The sequence below is a fragment of the Brachyistius frenatus genome, unplaced genomic scaffold (assembly GCF_029030835.1).
Source record: "Brachyistius frenatus isolate BFR_SWC_R1_liver_20210118 unplaced genomic scaffold, ASM2903083v1 Contig_569, whole genome shotgun sequence".
NCBI classification, from domain to species: Eukaryota; Metazoa; Chordata; class Actinopteri; family Embiotocidae; genus Brachyistius; species Brachyistius frenatus.
In genome coordinates, this window is record NW_027211168.1 from 942 (window position 1) to 22,102 (window position 21,161).

Genomic DNA, 21,161 nt, shown 5'->3' on the forward strand with positions numbered 1-21,161 from the left:
TAACCTGAGACGCATGTTTTTGGAAGGTGGGAGGACGCAGGCGCACGAGCCGGGTTCGAACCCAGAATCCTCTTGCTGTGAGGCAACAGTGCTAAAAACACTGTGCCACTGCCAGGTCATAGCCTGTCAATCAAACGCTCATCTGGAATCTCTTATTGGTTGTGTTGTTTGTAAAGTCAGTTCAGTTCAGGAGACAGAAATCCTCCAGTTGACAGTACAGAGTGAGTGTGTGGTAATCAGCGTTCTGATTGGGCGAGGCCGATGTTGGACTGCTACCAGTCGCTGTGAGGAGGGATGTAAATCTTGCCAGGCCCTGCTCCTATTTAAGTATGAGGAAATAATGAGGGAGATATGAAGACGATAAAGTTTGTGTGGTTTCATTTGCACCATCAGGACTCTTGTGAAACGTTACTGGTAGTCGGAGAAAACATGACGAGTCGTCATGATGAAGTTCAGTTTACTGTTTCTGTAGTTGAAAGAGCCGTTCACCACTCTTGATTAAAAGAAACAAATGTGGAAGAAAATCTATGTTTTAAAAGACTGATTTGTCACCATATTTTTTTATATCTTTAGAAATCTGTACATGAAATATGGATTTGTATCCAGGTTGTGATGCGTCCATCTGGACACACATTAAGCACAAATTGTTGTGCGCATCTGTAAATCTTACTTTTCATTTGGAGATCATGTTGAACACACTTGTGACCATCTTGAGTTTCATTTCAATTAATATATTCAATCTTAATCTGCTGTACTTACAAGAGTGTAATTATTCATGAACTTTATGTGAGCTGAAGTCCTGCTAACAGTGTTTCAGTCTGATTCAAGTTATGAATTCAGGATTTATTGGCTGATAAACAAACAGTCAAAGTTAGTAATTGACCAAAAATATTTGTTAGCAATGAAACCTGCTACTTCATGACTGCATAATAATAAGACGGTTGTCCTGGGCAACAGGAGCACATCTGTACACATCTGTCTGCCTCCCATCCCGATATTAATGTTAGATTCTGATTGGCTGGTGAGCTCCTTCTCTCCTGACTGTCTTTTCTCCAGAACTTTCTCTCCATTCAGTCGCCGTTGTGACGTCTCTGACAGCCGGAAGCTGCAGGAGAACATTGGTTTTTATCTCTGATGCGTCTGTCCAGATTAAACTCTGTGTTTATGGTCTTCATGTCTCCTGTTCCTCGTCAGGTGGACTTTGAGGACGTGATCGCAGAGCCTGCAGGGACCTACAGCTTCGACGGCGTGTGGAAAGCCAGCTTCACCACCTTCACCGTCACCAAGTACTGGTGCTACCGGCTGCTGACGGCGCTGGTCGGCATCCCGCTGGCTCTGATCTGGGGCATCTTCTTCGCCATCCTGTCCTTCCTGCACATCTGGGCCGTGGTGCCGTGCGTCAAGAGCTACCTGATCGAGATCCACTGCGTGAGCCGCGTCTACTCCATCTGCGTGCACACCTTCTGCGACCCGCTGTTCGAGGCCATGGGCAAGTGCTTCAGCAGCATCCGGATCAGCACCACCAAGGAGGTGTAGTCCGACACCAAGAGGGGGGAGGGGGAGGGGGAGACAGGAGAGGGGAGAGGGGAGGGGGGTACCGCACCACACCGCACCACACCGCACCGCAGATGGAGGGGAAAGTCCAAAGGAAGCCTCTGGAGAACAGGAAGAGATGGGCGGGATGTTTGGAGGTGAAGGGGCGTGGTCACAGGGCATCTGATCCCGCCTTTCTCCACCAGCTGTTTGTTCCTCTCCACTGTTGGCGTCTCCAAACGGGGAACCACAAATTAAAGGCTCATTCTCCGTGTTTTTGTTGTTATGTTTGTGTTCTCTAGGTTTTTTTTTATTCTTCACTGTTAACAAGCAGGCAGCCGAGTTTTAATGTCTGTTGTTATTTCTTCCATTCTTCTGTTGCCATGGAGATTCATCACACTGAGAAATGTGTGTGAGAGGGATGTCATCGCTCAGCCTGTTTGTGTTTGTTTTTTTGGAGCGCGGGGGGGTATTATGGGATGTCAGGGTGAACCTCTGTCATCTCTCAGCCTGTTTGTGTTTGTTTTTTTGGAGCGCGGGGGGTATTATGGGATGTCAGGGTGAACCTCTGTCATCTCTCAGCCTGTTTGTGTTTGTTTTTTTGGAGCGCGGGGGGGTATTATGGGATGTCAGGGTTGTGGGGGTCAACACAGAGAGAAAGAGTAAGCGCTGCCGAATTTGATCTGACTCAGCACGAAACAAACAACCGCACAGGGCTAGCAGCACAGCCCCCCACCCCACCCACGTGACCAAACGCTAACCCCCCTCCTCAACCTCCGCCTCCACCCTGCTCTCCAGCAGTCTGACACACTGAACCTGCCCTCGGTCCTGCATGCATCTGCGTCGCCTTGCCAAGCCGTCCACCACGTACACCACACAGACCACGCCCGCCCCCGCCTGACCATGAGTCTCAGCTCGTCGTTCTCTGCACCACCATCTTCCTTCACCTCTCAGACTTCATCTGTGCTGCAGGTTTTGTCTCCTTCCCTCTCAGATCTCCAGCAGTGTGACGGAGGACGTTTCACTTCTGAAACACCTGTTTTTTTTTACTCCATCCTGAGTTTTGTAGACAGATTTAGACTTTTTATTTTTCACTGACGCTCATTGCTTTAAATGCACATCATCATCGCTCCATAGTGAATGCTGTTTTGTTTTTTTCTACACTATGAATATGAAGAACTTTGAGGGGCTGATTTCGATGCCATTCCTTTGATATCCTGTTTGTACTGTATGGCTGTTTCTGCAGAAAATAAAACCTTAAAAGCTACGGCCTCGTTCCAGTGCTCTAATCTATGTTAGTGAGTAGCACTAATGACAATCTCCTTTCTATAGTTGCAAAGGTAGAAGAGTTCCTGTTGCATCATCAGACTGTGCAGTGAGGAGCTCGTGTGGAGATTTCGGGCCTCTGTGGTACTTCCACAGGTTACTGCATTGGAATCTAGACAATGTAAAATGAAATGTGTGATTTTGGATTCTTTTTTTGTTACCTGGACATTCGTGCACTCTCCCCTGGTTCTGTCTGTTCTCTTGAGACACCCAGCTTCAGTCTACCTGCTGTCTCCACACAGGGACGGTAACATCACAGCACCTGCTTCCTGAAATGAGTTGGTGATATTTTTATAAGAAATTATTTTTCCTTTCTTGCTTTTACTGTACAATATCACGCTGTGCACATTAAAATTTAATATAATCCGGTGTGCATTTGTTTATGTTTTATTACTGGGAGTGATCGCGAGCATGTGCCTCTTCATAACAGTCAGAACCTAACAGAGGGGTTTTTGTTCTTTCTGCTTGTGATATTGAGTCATAGCAAATCTAATTGTGTAAAGGTTCAGTAGATAGTTGGAGACTGCTTTCATTCATGTGTTCTGCAGGCAGCCGCCAGCTGAAGTTACTTAGTGGGGAAAATACAGAAGAATGAAGCAGGAGCAGTTGAAAAATCATTTCCAGCGGTAGTGCCTCCAAACCTTCGGTAGTATGTGAGTCTGCCAGTAATGCCTGCAGTGCTGCTCATACACTCTTTTTTTTGGTGCTTTTTTTTCTCGAGCCTGGCACGGAGTTTCCATGGTTACTGGAGAAACAAATAAAAGTGTTGAGCAATGCTCATGAGAGGAAAGCGAAGTGTCTTAACTGTGTTCAAGTTCATTTACACCAAAACCAAGCAGATAATTCTGCAGCCTGAAGCCGACTGGACTCAGTTCCCGTAAATGGTTCATGTATATGGTTCCTGTAAACGGTTCCTGTAAACGGTTCCATAGTAACACGTCAAGAATGAAGTCAGAGGCGGTTCGTTGGTTTAATCCTGCAGTCAAACAAAGAGGGCTTAAGATGCTTCCACCAGGGTTTCTTTCAATTTATTGATCACATATCAGTGGCAGTGTACTCATTACATAACCAAAAGTATGTGGCCACCTACAGCCGTGTGAGATTATTAATGTCAACCTACAACCACCAATCTGCTGCATTCAAAGCTTTCACGTTCAGGATTCACATTTTCATCAAAAACAGAAACACTGTGACAGTCAGGTTTCGCTCTCATTCTGCTTCATCCCAAAAATATAACTCGTACCTCCACTGGAGGCCGGATGGTTCCTGAAAACCACTACAAAAAGCTGGGTAGAAGAAAGAAGCACACCGTCCTGCTTGAATGAAAGTGTCCACATATTTTTGTCCATTTCATTGTGAGAATTTGCTAAATTCTCAAAGACTTTATATATTTAACTTGTTTCTCAAGTTGTAACGCTCCACAATTAATTGTCAAGTTTAATATTAGTGTTATTTAATATGTCCAAGCATATTTTTCTCAGGTTGTACGAGGCCAGAATATTCGTCACCTCATCATTTTTTGACTAAAATAGAATTGTAAATTGGACAAAAGCATTTTTTTAATATGTAAAAAGACAGATTATTGTCTTTCCAGATGGGAAGAAGTCTCAGAAGATTCTGGAAGTATCTTCAAAACTATTATAAATTACTCAAAAGACATGTAAACACATGAGAGTTTCTGTTTTCAGCTCCATGCAACTGAACAATGTCGACAAAGTTTTGCAATGCAAATTTAAATGACAAAGATTCTTTAGGAAAATGGAAAATGAACTCCCAGAAACACAAGAAGAGAAGAACTGAAGCACAACAGACAACACTGATGTCTCTCACAACTAAAGCAGAACCAAAGCAGATATAACAGGAGGACGAGGACACACAGAGGCACAGAGACACGGAGACAGCTGACCTCCTGCAGCTGACAGGATTGGACAGTCACACCTGGGAGCTGACAGCAGTGATGTCATACGAACCAGGTGAGACGCTGCCTCTCAGTGCTCCTCTGTTTGTGTGTTCGATTTTTTTAATGTCTTTCTCTGACAAGCTGACACTGATGTCTCAAGATTTATATCACCTGGTGACTTGAGGATGTTTCCTGGGATTGATCACGTGACTGGAGCACTTTTCAAAATTTTGCTAAATGTACTGATTTTTTATACTTCATAGTGTGTTTTTTCTACTTTCTGCCCAGTGCATGCTGGGAACGTGTGCTGCATCCTGTGAATATGAAGATAAATTTCAAGGCAGAAAAAGTAAATGAATGTTAGTGAGGATGAGTTTTGAGAGGTTTTGATCTGTTTCAGTCAGCTCACTTTTACAAATCCTTCTCTGAGCTTTTACAATGCAACAGCGCCGTCTAGTGGAATACAGTGAGAAGTGCATTTGCGATATGTGGTCAAAAGTATGTGGACACCCTAACTTTACGTCGCTATGTTTGGGTTTAAATTCCTTGACAATACTTTAATACAAAAAAAAAATAGGACAACATATATTTAATCAGGGATAATAGAGAACAAAAATGATTTTAATCAGTGTTTTTAATGTTTACTCAGTTCACCAACTTTATCAAGCAACAGACTTTCAGGGTCCAGTAAAAACAAATACTTCAAAATAAGGTTAAAGAACACCACGCTGATAATCCACTGGCAGTCTTCAGTGAGGTTGAGTTCTGTCTATGTGGCTCTGGTAGTTTTATTTAAAAGAGCTCAAATTAAAAGTAAAAAATTAAGTCTGACAAAAATGGCTTTGGAGCACGTTTGTTAAAAACAACAAAGGGCTTGACGTTTTATTTAGAAAGAGCTAACTGGAAGTGTAATTCTGTCTGCTTTTACTATGTTTATGGTTATTCAATGTGACCACAAGAGGGCAGTGAAAACCTGTTCTATATTACCCTGGTGTCAATAAATCAACTGCAGTGCTGCATTTAACCAGTTATGACTATTAGTTCTATTCAAACTTTACTAACGTGATTATAAAAACAGTTTAGTCAACAGTAGCAGTGTTGGTGGGTTTTCTGCTCATTCCACTGTGTTTTAGACTTTACAAAGACGACACCAGGAGTCAGATAGACTCACTGAATCACACCTATAAATACGCAATGTGTTCGGAATAAACCTTCTCATCACTTAATAGTTTTTCATATTTCACATGTTGCTTCTGCTACTATTCAGTCAGACAAAAATCGCTTTGAAGCACATTTGTTAAGAACAAAGAAGGTCTATGCATTTTATTTAGAAAGAGCTAACCAGAACTGTAGCTTGCATGTAACTGTGTAGATTACTTTTTTTGTGTCGACCAAATGTGGCCACAAGAGAGCAGTAATAACCTGTTCTGTACACAGACTCTGTCTGTAGAAGATGTTACGGTGACGTCATTAGATCAGCTTTACCTCTGTATTTGTTCTGTTCTTCATCAGCTGTTCACGGTTCACTCTCAGCTGTTCACTGTTCACTCTCAGCTGTTCACCGTTCCCTCTCAGCTGTTCACCGTTCACTCTCAGCTGTTCACTGTTCACTCAGCTGTTCACCGTTCACTCTCAGCTGTTCACCGTTCACTCTCAACTGTTCACTGTTCACTCAGCTGTTCACCGTTCACTCTCAGCTGTTCACCATTCACCCTCAGTTGTTCACTTTCAGCTGTTCACGCTCAGCTGTTCACTGTTCACTCTCAGCTGTTCATTGCTCACTCTCAGCTGTTCACTGTTCACTCAGCTGTTCACTGTTCACTCTCAGCTGTTCATTGCTCACTCTCAGCTGTTCACTGTTCACTCAGCTGTTCACTGTTCACTCTCAGCTGTTAGTCTAAGTTGTTCAGATCAGAGACTAAAAGATCCAAACCAGCTAGCTACATTAGCTTAGCAGTTAGCTCTGAGGAGCCGCTTAGCCTAATGACATTAGCATTTCCCATCATGCCTCTGGTCTTTCTTTGTAATTAATAAATTAATGAATTAATAAGCTGCTGGTTGATGTCAAAGCTTCTTCAAGTTTTTCTTCACCAAACCTGGAAAACCACTTCTTCATCATCTTCTGCATGTTGCCCCCCCCTCCCCCGCAGAAAGTACTCTGATGGACAGCTCTTTCCTCTCATGTGCCAGGATGCACTGAATCTGAACACACCAGACCACTAAACTCTGTTAGTAACTTTAATGACTTGAATTGTGCTGTCGGATCACAACACACTATGATTTAACATGAATAAATCAACGCTGTGATCACCTGACATGATTCATTAAACTTCTCAAAGTCTGCTTGTCGGCCGCTCTGCTGTCGTGTGCAGAAATAACAGACGTGATGTCATCGTCAGGATGTCTGAGTCAGCATTACAGGTGTTCGTCAGCTGTTTCTTCTGTTTGATTTGTTGCTGTCAACATATATCAAGTAGAAATATTCACCTTCCCTGAAGATTCTTTCACAACTACAGAACTTCATCTGTTAAGTTCCACAATAAAACAAAATAATTTATCCATTTCAACATTTGATATGTTGTCTTTGGTCTATTTTCAATTAAATATGAGTTTATTTAATTTACAAATCATCACATTTTTATTTACATTTTACACAACGTTGTACTCAAACCAATAATCATGATGTGGTCAAAGCCACTGAGATCATATTTTTCCTCATTCAGATATTTGATATGAACATTAACTGAAGCTCCTCCCCTTTACTTGCAGGAGGGTACCATCCAACTGCTGCCACATGATTGGATGAATCAGCAGGTCCCGGAGCTCTGGGAGTGTTGAAACCATCACATCGTCCTCCTCTGCAGGTAAACTTCTCTTCAGCTGTTCATTTTCTAGAATGTGCAATATTCTATTTGTTTTTTAGAGTTTTTCTGCAGTCTGCAGCTGGTTCTGATCCATCAGCTGGTTCTGACTGACCTAACATTTGTCTGCTGTCTCGGGTCCACACACACACACACACACACACACACACACACACACACACACACACACACACACACACACACACACACACACACACACACACACACACACACACACACACACACACACATTCATACACACACACACACACACACACACACACACACACACACACACACACACACACACACACACACACACACACACACACACACACACACACACACACATACACGCACACACACACACACACACACACACACACACACATTCATACACACACATTCATACACACACACACACACACATTCATACACACACACACACACACACACACACACACACACACACACACACACACACATTCATACACACACGCGCGCACACAGTTCAATGAGAACATGTTCCTTCAGGGAGAATGTGTTCCTTCAGTGAGAACATGTGTTCCTTCAGTGAGAACATGTTCCTTCAGTGAGAATGTGTTCCTTCAGTGAGAACATGTGTTCCTTCAGTGAGAATGTGTGTTCCTTCAGTGAGAACGCATGTTCCTTCAGTGAGAACATGTTCCTACAATGAGAACGTGTGTTCCTTCAGTGAGAACATGTGTTCCTTCAGTGAGAATATGTGTTCCTTCAGTGAGAACATGTTCCTACAATGAGAACGTGTGTTCCTTCAGTGAGAACGTGTGTTCCTTCAGTGAGAACATGTGTTCCTTCAGTGAGAATATGTGTTCCTTCAGTGAGAACGCATGTTCCTTCAGTGAGAACATGTTCCTACAATGAGAACGTGTGTTCCTTCAGTGAGAACATGTGTTCCGACAGTGAGAACGTGTGTTCCTTCAGTGAGAACATGTGTTCCTACAATGAGAACGTGTTCTTTCAGTGAGCACGTGTTTGTGGTGGCGGGGCATGGTTTGGCTCAGCTGCAGGAGGGACTGATTGGGGGAGTGGTTCAGGGAAAGGTGCCTGGAAGAGGCTTAATTGGCCTCAGCTGAAACTGATCCCTGATTGTCCCTCTCTGGCTGGATAAAAGGGAGTAGAGGACACCAGACACGAGAGAGGACACAGAGTAGCAAGATGGCTGCGAGACAGACCAGGATACAGAAAGTGTGTATGTATGTATTGTATTGTATGTGTAAAACACCTTGGAGACCAGAATTCATCTGACTATTGTCGTTAGTGCTGGGAGAACCCACCCGTGGTAGGAAGATGCATGCCACACTGGCGCCCAATGTGGGGCCCAGCGAGGAGCGCTGCAGTTTGGCCGATTCCTACCCCTAGGAGGAAGTTCCAGCCCCAGCTCCCGGCTCAGCCTCTGCCAGCTCTGCGGCCTCACCCTCTCCCTCCTATCTTGTCTCCACAGGTCCCAGCAGCTATAGGCACCCTTCCCAACCTGCAGGGGGCCCCTCAGATGTCAGGGCAGGAATGTTGGAGGTGTGGGTGGCCCGGGCACTGACAGAAGGAGTGTCCACTCATGGACGTGGGCCAGGTGATCCGGGTTGCCGGCCCTCCAACACCCTTCCCCGGTCCAAGGGCAACATACCGCGTTTCGGCAAGGATCCAGGAGGGTGTACATCAGGCAATGGTGGATTCGGGCTGTATACAGTCGATGATTCACCAGAGCCTGGTTCGGCCCGGGGGCATTGGTGGAGGCATTGTGGGTGAAGATTAGGTGTGTGCATGGGGATGTTCACAAGTATCCCTTAGTGTCAGTGGAAATTAGATACTTGGGAAAAAAGCATAGCACAAAGGTTGCGGTTAGCTCCCGCCTTACGCATCCCCTAATCTTGGGAACAGATTGGCCCGGGTTTCATAAGTTAATTGGGCAGTGCGCGGGGGTGCGTTCACGACCGGCAGGGACATGCAGGATGTGTGCTGTGCTCAGCAGTGATGCGAGGTTGTCCGACACTGCAGACGGGGAGGGGGAACCAGCGGAAACTCCCGTGGAGACTCCACCGGTTCCCGAATTACACTCCATGGAGGATTTTCCACTTGAGCAGTCTCGGGACGATACGCTACGCTTCGCCTTTGACCAAGTGATAAGAATTGATGGTCAGCTGGTGCACCCTGACGCAGTACAGTCATATCCGCATTTTTCAGTGATTAAGGACAGACTGTATAGAGTGAGTCGTGACACTCAAACAGGTCAAGAAAACACCCAGTTGTTGGTGCCGAGAAGCCGTCGGGAACTTATTTTCCAGGTGGCTCACTATAACCCGATGGCTGGCCACATGGGATATAAAAAAACACTGCACTGGATAATGACCCGATTTTAATGGTCGGGGAACCGGGGGGATGTACCTGTTGGTGTGCATCTTGCCCGGAGTGTCAGCTGGTAAACCAGCCGGCCATTCTGAGGGTGCCTTTACATCCGCAACCCTTGATGGAGGTCCCATTTGACCGTATTGGCATGGACCTCATCGGGCCATTTCACTGGAGCACACATGGCTATCGCTTTGTGTTAGTCCTAGTGGATTACGCAACACAATATCCTGAGGCAGTGCCGTTGCGCAGCATTTCGGCAAAGAGTGTCATGCAGGCTCTGTTTCAGGTCATCTCCCGAGTCGGAATCCCAAAAGAGATTCTGACTGACCAGGGCACCTCGTTCATGTCACGAACACTGAGAGAACTTTATGGATTACTGGGCATTAAATCTATTCGGACCAGTGTTTATCACCCACAGACTGACGGGCTGGTGAATAAGACTTTAAAGTCCATGATTCGTAAATTTATACATGACGATGAACGTAATTGTGATAAATGGCTTGATCCTCTGTTGTTTGCAGTGTGGGAGGTCCCTCAGGGCTCGACGGAATTTTCTCCCTTTGAACTGCTGTTTGGCAGGAAACCACGAGGGGTGCTCGACCTGCTTAAAGAAAACTGGGAGGAAGGTCCGAGCCCCAGGAAAAATGAAATTCAATACGTCCTGGACCTGCGAGCAAAACTATGAGGTGGTGAGGTCTGACAGGGGCGGAGCTACACAGCTCTACCACCTCAACCTTTTAAAAGCATGGAGACAAGCGGAGCCTGTTTCTCTGGTGTCAGCGGTATCTGAGAGAGGAGTTGGGGCCAGAGGTTCCAAAGTCCACCAATCCTACCTCGCTCCCTTATGACGCCCATCTCTCCGGGACCCAGAGAACAGACGTTGCCAAGTTGCAGAAGCAGTTTTCTGATGTGTTCTCCCTCCTGCCAGGACGCACGAACCTCATAGTGCACAACATTGAGACGTCTCCGGGCGTGACGGTGCGGTCGCGACCCTACAAGCTACCTGAACACAAGAGAAAAATTGTTCAGAGAGAATTGGCTGCTATGCTGGAGATGGGAGTAATAGAGATGGCCCCATTGTTCTTGTTGTCAAGAAGGATGGATCTATACGGTTCTGTGTGGACTATCGCATGGGTGAATGATGTGTCACGATTTGATGCGTACCCAATGCCCCGGGTCGACGAACTCCTGGACCAGCTGGGCACTGCACGTTTCTTCACGACACTGGATTTAACCAAGGGCTACTGGCAGATTCCTCTCTCGTCAGAGTCCAAGGAGAAAACAGCCTTCTCCACTCCGTTTGGATTGTACCAATTCACCACGCTTCCCTTTGGGTTGTTTGGTGCCCCGGCAACTTTCCAACGCCTCATGGACCGGGTGCTGCATCCGCATGCTGCATATGCTGCCGCCTACCTGGATGATGTCATCATCCACAGCACCACCTGGGCGGAGCACGTGCAGCGGGTGGGCGCAGTGCTGGAGTCCCTGAGGCAGGCTGGGCTCACCGCCAACCCAGGGAAGTGTGCAGTTGGACGGAGGGAGGTACGGTATCTGGGGTACCACTCAGGTGGACAAGACTGCTGCTATCGCCCAAGACCAAAAAAGAGGTGAGGCGGTTTTTGGGGCTGACGGGTTACTATAGACGGTTCATCCCGAACTTTGCAGATCTGACCAGTCCCTTTACCGACCTGACCCAGAAAGCAGGAGACCGTCAGCGGTGAAGGCGGAACCCTCTCGGCCGCATAGCAGGAGACCGTCGAAGGCGGAACCCTTCCGGGCGTGGAGCTGGACAACGTCGACAGCGAAGATGGAATCCCTCCAGACCCTGAGCAGGAGGCGTGGCATCAACACAGCCGGGGGCAGGAGCAAGTGGCCCGGGGTCGATGACACGTCCGGCGACAGGAAACGGAGGGACCGCGTCATCGACCTGGCTGGATGCTAGTGGCCCGGCGTCAGCGACCCGCCTGGAGACAGGAACAGGAGGAACGGCGTCATCGACCCGGCCAGAAACTGGAACAGGAGGAACGGCGTTGTCGACCCGGCTCCACCTCCTCCTCTTCTTCGGTTCCTTCTCAGACTGGAGAACAAAGACGAAGGAGATGAAGAGCTGCAGACACCAGATCAACATCCTCAGATCTGCAGGTTCCCCTCCTGATGAGAGAGTGAGTGTTTGGCCGTTTCCTGTAGAAGAAGCTGTGACATCACTCACACTTGGCTGAGGTTTATTTTAGTCCAAGCTGATAAACAACTGGACGGAGAGTTGAAGGACTCTGAAGAGCTCCTAGAAACTGTTTCACAGAACGAGAATGAAACAGCAGACGCAGATGGAAACGCAGAAAATATCTTTTTTATTTTGCCATTTAATTGCATTTCATAATAGAAGCAGTATGTTAAAAGGAAGGAGGGTTTTCCATCAACTGGAGTGAAACTGCTAAAGCAGAGTGAGAGTTTTATTTTATAGTTCATGAACAAAACACGTTTTATAACAGGGAAACTAAAATGTCCCGCTGTGTACAAAACGCTTCTTGATTATTTTTAGACGTGTACATTTTTATTATTTCTCTTAAAAGCTGGAACTCGGCTTCATAAACCGAGCTCTTTTCTTTTGTCGTTGCCATGGAGACAGAGATGAACTATGGGGTGTAAGTTTAGAAAAAGCAGAGTGTATTTCCTGAGCTTCTTTATTAAGTTTGTACCTCCACTGATGACCTTTACCGGCTCTCGATGTGAGCTGGGTTCTGACTCCGTCCGCGACGAGACATGTTCAGATACGGACGCAGCATGAAACTTATTGACTGACAGTTGTCCGTCTGCTGCAGCAACCATTTCCTCAGATTGCCATCTTTTGATTTCCTTTTTCATTCAGACTTCTTTTATCTGAGGAGCAGGTAATGGAAGATGAGAGCACTGATCTGTCTGTATATGAAAATATGGAGTCTAATCCCAGCATGGCGTCACACGGGAACTAAAAGGTGACAAAAGGATCCGTTCAGGATGGAAATGATATGAGCCCAACCTGATTTATAGAAGAGCAGTGGCAAAGAGAAATAACATAATATCTTCTATTTAACAATCAATCTGTCTCCGGAATTGACTAACTTAATTAATTGCAGTTAATTGCAGACCAAAGGTACATGGACTCTGGAAAATAGTACTGAAAATATATATTTACAAACAGTTTTTGTCAGCATGAAAAATCCCACTGAAGCGTTTTGTTTTAATTTTTATCTTTTTCAGTCTAACATATAGAAGACCCAATGAACCCTCCAGACAGTGCCATCACTTCCATCTGGAACTCCTCCCTGACCTCCTGCCTTCGTGTCACCTTCTCTGAACCTCTAATGATTGAGCTGAAGAAGCCCATCTGTGAAGATGATCAGTGATGAAGGCAGCACACTCTTCATCACCACTAAAGGAACTGAGAGGGAAAGAGTCCATCTGCAGAATGAAACAGCAGGACCTCCGATGGGTTACCAGCATCCATCACAGTTTACTGATCAGGTGGTATTGACCCTGCAGCTGATAAATCAGCTCCAGTGGACGACGTTCAGCTGCAGAAGAAGCAGACTGAGTGGAGCGCTGCTCCTCCCTGATTACTCTCTTCACTTTCCATCCAATAGCCTGTAAATTCATCCTGCAGCATTCATCAGACTAATGTTCACCAGCAGATGGCACCACAACAAGTCCCATATTTACCCAGAACTGGAGCCAGCGATACCAACAGACTTAACAAACTGGTTAAGAAGGCCGGCTCCATCATTGGCTACAAACTGGACAGCCTGGAAAAGGTGGTGGAGAGGAGGACGCTGAGGAAACTATTATCCATATTGGATAATCCTGACCACCCTCTCCACCACCTGCTGCAGGGACAGAGGAGGACTTTCTCCAAAAGATTCCTCCAGCTGCTGTCACAAGGACAGATACAGGAGATCATCCCTGAGACAGGAGATCATTCCAGATACAGGAGATCATTCCTGATACAGGAGATCGTTCCAGATACAGGAGATCATTCCAGATACAGGAGATCGTTCCTGATACAGGAGATCGTTCCTGATACAGGAGATTGTTCCTGATACAGGAGATCATTCCTCTCCACTGCAATAAGACTGTACAATAACTTACCTCTGGCAAAATCCATCACACAACAATAACACCATTATCTGTTTTCTCGTTTGTTTAAATATAAAAAACAACAACTTTGCACTGTTGTTTAGTTTGTTTTAATTTAATTTAATGATTCTATTTTATTTTATTCTATTTATTGTATATACTGTGCATTTTTATATTTTATATTTTTTTACTGTTATTTTATTTCTTTCCTGTGTATATAATGCTGCTGTAGCAAAAAAAAAAAATCCCCTTGGGTATTAATAAAGTAACTATCTATCTATCTATATACTGGATGTTGTTTTAAAGGGTCTGTTCAGTCCAATTATTACAGAAATATGTTTATGTCACTGTTTTATTGGCATCGATCCCAGCAGACGTTCTGTTTTCTGCTGGCACAATATAAAATAATTAAATATAATGTGGATCTGAGGTTTGTTAATGAAGGCAAATGCAGTTTCATTTATTGTATTGAAGTTACATAAAAAAACAACAGCAAAATGTATTTCTTTCAACAGTGTTTATTTTTACAGTTTGTGTGTAATGACCCTTTAAAATGACTTCTCTTTCTCTTAGACTTGCAGACAGCTGTATTTTCTCCTGTCACGGGTTCATGAGCTGTGGTGCAGCCGGACCACATAAAGGGAAAACAAACAGAACGGAGATGTTGTGCTGCAGGTGTTGTGGTTGTGGATGCAGATCATTCCTGCAGAGCACGTCACACTCTAAGGTTTCCACATGCTGCATGTGAGGATGTGTGAGGTTTACCCCACACCCACATATTCATGCAGCTGTAAACACGCAGCTGTAAACACGTTGCTGTAAACACGCAGCTGTAAACACGTTGCTGTAAACACGCTGCTGTAAACACGTTGCTGTAAACACGCTGCTGTAAACACGCAGCTGTAAACACGCTGCTGTAAACACGCTGCTGTAAACACGCAGCTGTAAACACGCTGCTGTAAACACGCTGCTGTAAACACGTTGCTGTAAACACGCAGCTGTAAACACGCTGCTGTAAACACGTTGCTGTAAACACGCTGCTGTAAACACGCTGCTGCTGCCCACCAAGACAAGAGCCTGAGCCAAAATGGAGTTCACCACCACAGGAGCCACACAGACATGGTTACACACACACACCCTGTGTTAGACACACCCCTTGGTTACACACACACACACCCTGTGTTAGACACACCCCTTCGTAAATGCCTCAGAAATGCCCTGAGGTCTGTTAAAACACAGTTTGTCTGACAAACAGTGAATCCACTGAGTAAAGAACTTCTGAATTGAATTTAGTTCAGTTTCACCTTTAACTCAGAGGTGCACAGTAACTAAGTACATTTACTCAACTACTATTTGAGTACAGTTTTGAGTTACTTTACTTCACTTGGTTATTTCCATTTGATGCTGTTTTCTTCCACCTCACTATTTTCCGAGGGTAACGTTGTGTTTTGTTTTCCTCTATATTGATTCAACAGCTTTAATTACTTTTAAGATGAAAATGTAACACATTAGATAAAAGTGTTTAGAACAACACAATGTTAAAGATTCAACGAGTGGTTTCCAACCTGTTCGACTGCTTCCAAACAGCAGCCTGTCGTTGGGGTCACGCTTCAGATGAGTTATTAACAGCTCCTCCTAACCATAAGGGCGGGCACGGTGGTGCAGTGGTTAGCACTGTCACCTCACAGCAAAAAAGGTTCCGGGTTCGAATCCGGTCCTGGGCCTTTCTGTGCAGAGTTTGCATGTTCTCCCTGTGCTTGCGTGGGTTCTCCGGCTTCCTCCCATCATCCAAAAACATGCACGTCAGGTTACCTGGCGCCGCGCTAGTGGCAGCCTGCTGCAGCATCTCCCCCCTGAGAGACCCCCTGCTGTAGTGAAGACATTTCCCTTCAGGGATTAATAAAGTGTATAAAATCATTCTCCCTCTAAAGTTCTCACATGGTTTCATTTTCATAAATGTTTAACTGATCCAACATTTCAGCAAAAATAAAAGATTAGAGAAAAAAATGAAATCAGATTTGTGGATCAAAACTTTTTTTTCTTCTTTCATCTGATGACTGGATATAAAACTGAAGTAGTTTAACTCCATCTGCAGCAGCTACAACAGCAACGCATTCTGATGTTTATTAATAATCGAATGATGTCGTATATAATAAGTACTTTTACTTTAATATTCAAACTACATTTTGATGCTGATACTTCTGTACTTTAAAGTAGTTTTTTTCATGCAGAACTTTTACTTGTAAAGGAGTATTTTTAAACTGCAGTACTGGTACTTTTACTTCAGGAAAGATCCGTCTAAATACTTATATACACTACCACTTTTAAATTAAACAGTTCATACTTCTGTATATTTTTTATATATTTTTAACTTGTGGGTTTCCAATCTCAGTTTTTAATTGAAGATTCCTCCTCCGTTTCCCTTTGAGATGAAATAAAGTTTGATGATGCACACAGTGACGGGTTAACGATCCTCTCGTGGGATGTCAGAGGGAACCATGTCCTCTGGGAAATCAGGGAATTAAAAGACAATGATTATGTAGCATTTTAAAGGCGGAAAAAAGAGGAGAAAGGAAAGTGTTTCTCTTTGATGACATCACACGACTGAGAGTCAACGAGAGATCTGTCCAGTTAGAACGTAAAGATGTCACAAACTCCATCTCATCACTCATCCACACACTCTGTCCGCCTCAATGAACCTCACATGTCAGTGTGTTGCGGATCTGAGCCTTCTACTTCTACATCCACTCTGTTATCAGCCTCTCCACTCTTCACTCTACTGCCCTCCTTTCAGGAAGTGGGACAAAGGAATTTTCTGTGCTGCCCTCAGTGATTCATGGCTGAGACTCACAGTTGGTTTGGTCTTTCTAACTCTGAGTGACGAGCAGTGAGTCAGAGGAGGAGGAGAGTCAGGTGGAGAAGAAGGACCTCTCTCTTTGACCTGCTCTTTGTTTTTCTTTTAAACACTTTTTATTGGGAGACAGAGTTACATCTGAGAAATAAAGTAAATACGTTTTATTGGTTTAAAATCCTCTCAGACAGAAGAATGCTGGAAACTGAAGTTACCCCTCTTTGTTCCTTTAGTGGATGTGAACTACTGAGTTGAATGAAGTCAGTAAACACATCATAATGCATAAACAACACATAAAAACATACACAGACTGTTTTTATGGTATGATTATGTGCCACATGACCGCCTCCTACCTCTTTTATTTCTTACCTGAGTATTGTTTGTCCTGATCTCCGCGGACCAAGGAGCCTCCGCAGCACCTGGACGCGTCACGCAGTCGCCGTGCTGAGAATGGGGCGGGGCTTTACGCGCCACGAGAAGAGCTGGGATGTGCGAGCAGCAGCGGGACTCTGCTGGATGCACTCAGTCCAACGCGTTTGAGCTGGAGAGCCGCGGAGCTGGAGCGTTTAAAATCAGACTAATCTTCCGGAGAGGAAACCGTTTCTGGATTTATTCACGGAGAAAGAAGGAAAATATTCCTGAGATCAGTTTGAACTTGATGAGAAAGTGAAGAAGTCGTGCTGTTGAGCAGCTGGATATGATTTGAATCAGCAGGACGGACAGCGCTGCAGCTCTCTAACAGGTGACTTCATCTCCACTTTCTTCACTTTCATTTCACTCCGTGTATTTTCATGCGTAAAAACGCAGAGATGTTCCCGGACCTTCTCTTCCTCCTCTTCCTCCTCCTCCTCCTCCTCCTCTGGATATCACAGCCTGTTTTGAAATGTTTTTTCTGGCTCCTAACTCCATTTCACCAACTTCCCTTCGTGTTCGGAGACCTTTCACCATGACTCACTTTCCTCTCACTCTGAAAACATTTTCAGTGTTTTCCTCCCGCCTTTTGTCCTTTGAAGAAAACAGATAAGCAACGAGGCTTTTCATTTCGTGTGTTTGGTGCAGGTGCTTTAATAATGAGCCCCGTTAGTCATAATTTCAGACCAAAACAAGTTGCTGCTTATCTCCTCCACTAATAAGAGACTCTAGATATTCTACTGCAGAACCTTAAATAGTTTGATCACTGAATGTTTGGAATTATTTTCAAACTTTCTTCCTAAAAGCACCTGTTAGTTCATTCTCTGTTAGATTATTCTACATGTGTTGTATATAAAAAAAAAAACAACTGCTCTGAAAACCACATTATCTGCCAACAGTGAGACATCAGGGTTGTTTTGCATCCAGAGAGTCCTCATAAATGTCTGTGAGCATGAATATAAAACCAAACTGTCCTGGAGATTTTTCTTTTGTGTTGTTTTACAGATTGAGTTCAGATCACATCCAGATAGGAAACATGCAAATTCTCACATTTTACAAATTCTCGCCCCCCCCCTTCACTAAAAGCATCTCCGAGCAGATTAGTGTTTAGTTGGTGGGTTATTTATCATTTACTGGACCATGCTCCCCCCCCCCCTCACTGCCCCCTCCTCTCTCCCTGTTTTAATTGAGTTTATCTCCCTCAAGCTCTTACTGTCTAACCTCGTCCCTGTGGTTGCGTGCTCCTCCAGCGTGCTCCTCTCTGGGCAGCGTGCTCCTCCAGCGTGCTCCTCTCTGGGCAGCGTGCTCCTCTCGGTGATTCACTGCTCGGCCGTGCGCTGTGGTCGAGGAGCTGAGGACTCACCATGTCTCTCTGCTGTGTGGAGGGTCAGTGGAGTCAGATGTTTGTGTCTCCATGAAGCCTCCAGTCTGCTGACTCTCATTAGATCCTCTTCTTGTGGTGAAGTGGTTGAACTCTGACTCTCCTCCTGATGCAGCTTTATTTCAGATTTCAGTTTTCCTCTTGTTTTGCCTCAAAAGTCTCTAATCAGCACAAGCTGCATCTTTTCTCCTAGAATTCGACCTCCAGACAGCCGAGGCCAGATATTCACAGATATAATGAACGTTGTAGTTCTTCTGCTCGTTGTACTGACTCCTCCCTCATGTCTTATTTCTGGCCCAGGATGGATCTCCCTCCATTGTACCTCGCGGTGTTGCTGTGGGCTCTGGGCCGCGGTGTGCAGGCCCGCTGTGACAGATCATCAGAGACGACCAAACTCAACCTGTCCGTCACCTACGAGCTCCCGACGTTCACCGCAGACTTCCCCATCCAGAACATGGTGACGCTGGACGGGGTCATCTACGTGGGAGCTGTGAACAGGATCTACGCCCTGGCCCCGAACCTCACCAAGCTGTCAGAGTATCACACGGGTCCGGTTCTGGCCAACGAGACGTGCGGTCGGACCCCGACGGGAAGAGGCGGCGGTGGCCGGGAGGACAACCACAACATCGCCCTGGTGGTGGAGAACATCTACGACAAGGGGCTGTACAGCTGCGGCTCGGCGGATCACGGCGTGTGCCGCCGCCACGTCCTGAATGACGACATCAGCTCGAAGACGGTCGATGAACACGTGTACTGTTTCGCTGACAGAGTGAAGCGGGGGAGGGGCCAACCCGCCGACTCCGACGTGGTCGTCAGCCCGGCGGGCTCTCAGGTGCTCAACGTGGAGAGCAACGTCATCAAGTTTTTTGTTGGGAACTCTGAGCTGTCCGGCACAGGAAACACATCGGCGAGGACATCGCCCCCCCACACCATCTCTGTGAGGAAGATGAAGACGAGTCAGAACGGCTTCACCTTCACCTCCAACTTCTCCTACATGGACCTGATTCCCTCTCTGCGAGGGAGCTACCACCTGCGCTACGTCCACTCCTTCCACAGCGGCCCCTTCACCTACTTCCTCACCGTGCAGCGGGTCAGCAGGAACTCTCCGGCCTTCCACACCCGCATCGTCCGCATGTGCTCCTCCGACCTCACCATCCGCCGCTACGTGGAGATGCCCCTCGAGTGCATCGGCACCGATAAGAGGCGGCGACGCTCCGCGGAGGACGTGAAGGTGTTCAACATCCTGCAGGCCGCCCACGTCACCAAGGTGGGCGGTGACGTGGAGCTGCAGAAGCAGCTGAAGGTGGAGGAGGGCGATGACGTGCTGTTTGCCGCCTTCGCCCGAGGAAAGCCCAACTCTCCGGAACCGACCCCGAACTCAGCCGTGTGCGTCATGTCCCTGAAACACATCAACAACATGTTCAAGATGTACATGGAGAGGTGCAACACGGTGGACCCGTTTCACTTCACCGGGTCGGACAGGAGGGCCTGCTACAATGTGGTAAGAGCTGGGGGGGAGGGGGGATGAGCTGCAGATATTTGTTTTTATGGATTTATAAAATGGCTGCTGCAGTTCTCTTCTGGCATCACAGTGATTTTTTTGAAGGCTTCATGATGCCGCTCCAGTAATGATGTAGTTCAGACGGTAATAAATAAATATGAATCCGGGTTGTTGTCATCATGTCATGCTGCTGTGTTTGGACGCTCTCAGTAACAGAGTGCTCTCCGTTGTCCTCGTCCAAGTGGCCTCATGCAGGACACTTTACGTGACCTCTGACCCCTCTGGTCAGGTGCATTTCATGTGTTTGAGAGTTTGTGTTTTCTTTTCTCTATAATAATAATAATAATAATAATAATAATAATAACAATAACAATAATTATAATAGATCGATGACTGGATGAATTCAGAGCAGCTTCTTGCTCAGAGGCTCTTTTTAAAACCGGTTTGTCTGTGAACTCGTTGGATGTGAGATGAAAGGATGACAGCGAGGTGAACATGGTGACCTCCATCTTTCATTTGAGGTTGTGTGTCCATATTTGGAGAACAGTCTACGACTTGTTATCTTTTTTTATACGCTGTCCTCCAGTTTTTGGAGAACGTTCCTTGATGATGATCCTGAATATACACAGAAGACATTTTTGTGACCAAACAGCTGAATGTTGTGGACGGACCGAGGCGGTCAGCTGACCCGACTCCACCTGATCGTGTGCTCCATCGACTGATGCTAAAAACAGAGAATGATTGACAGATGTAGAACAACACGTCTGTGTTGAGACGTCATATTCATACTGACCAGAACGCATCACTTTCTGATAGTTTTATTTGAATTGATTGATAGTTTGTTGCCTCTAAAAGTTCTTCAACATGTAATTAGAAACGGCCAGTCAGCAGCTTCATCACCG

The 21,161-nt window shown here is 45.7% G+C and overlaps 2 protein-coding genes across 2 annotated transcripts in view; both read left to right on the forward strand.

Moving 5' to 3' along the window:
* Positions 1-1,173: 1,173 nt before the first annotated feature.
* Positions 1,174-3,228, forward strand: LOC138614781 (caveolin-1). The gene has a single exon (XM_069688359.1). It carries the CDS (start codon positions 1,174-1,176, stop codon positions 1,534-1,536), a length of 363 nt encoding a protein of 120 aa, XP_069544460.1. The 3' UTR covers positions 1,537-3,228.
* Positions 3,229-17,514: 14,286 nt separating this feature from the next.
* Positions 17,515-21,161, forward strand: part of LOC138614780 (hepatocyte growth factor receptor-like) — a gene marked incomplete at its 3' end in the record, with an annotated part of 39,542 nt that continues 35,895 nt past the window's right edge. The window contains exons 1-2 of the mRNA XM_069688358.1: positions 17,515-17,708; positions 19,059-20,259. Coding sequence (XP_069544459.1) covers positions 19,060-20,259 — 1,200 coding nt within the window. The remainder of the gene's footprint in view (positions 17,709-19,058; positions 20,260-21,161) is intronic.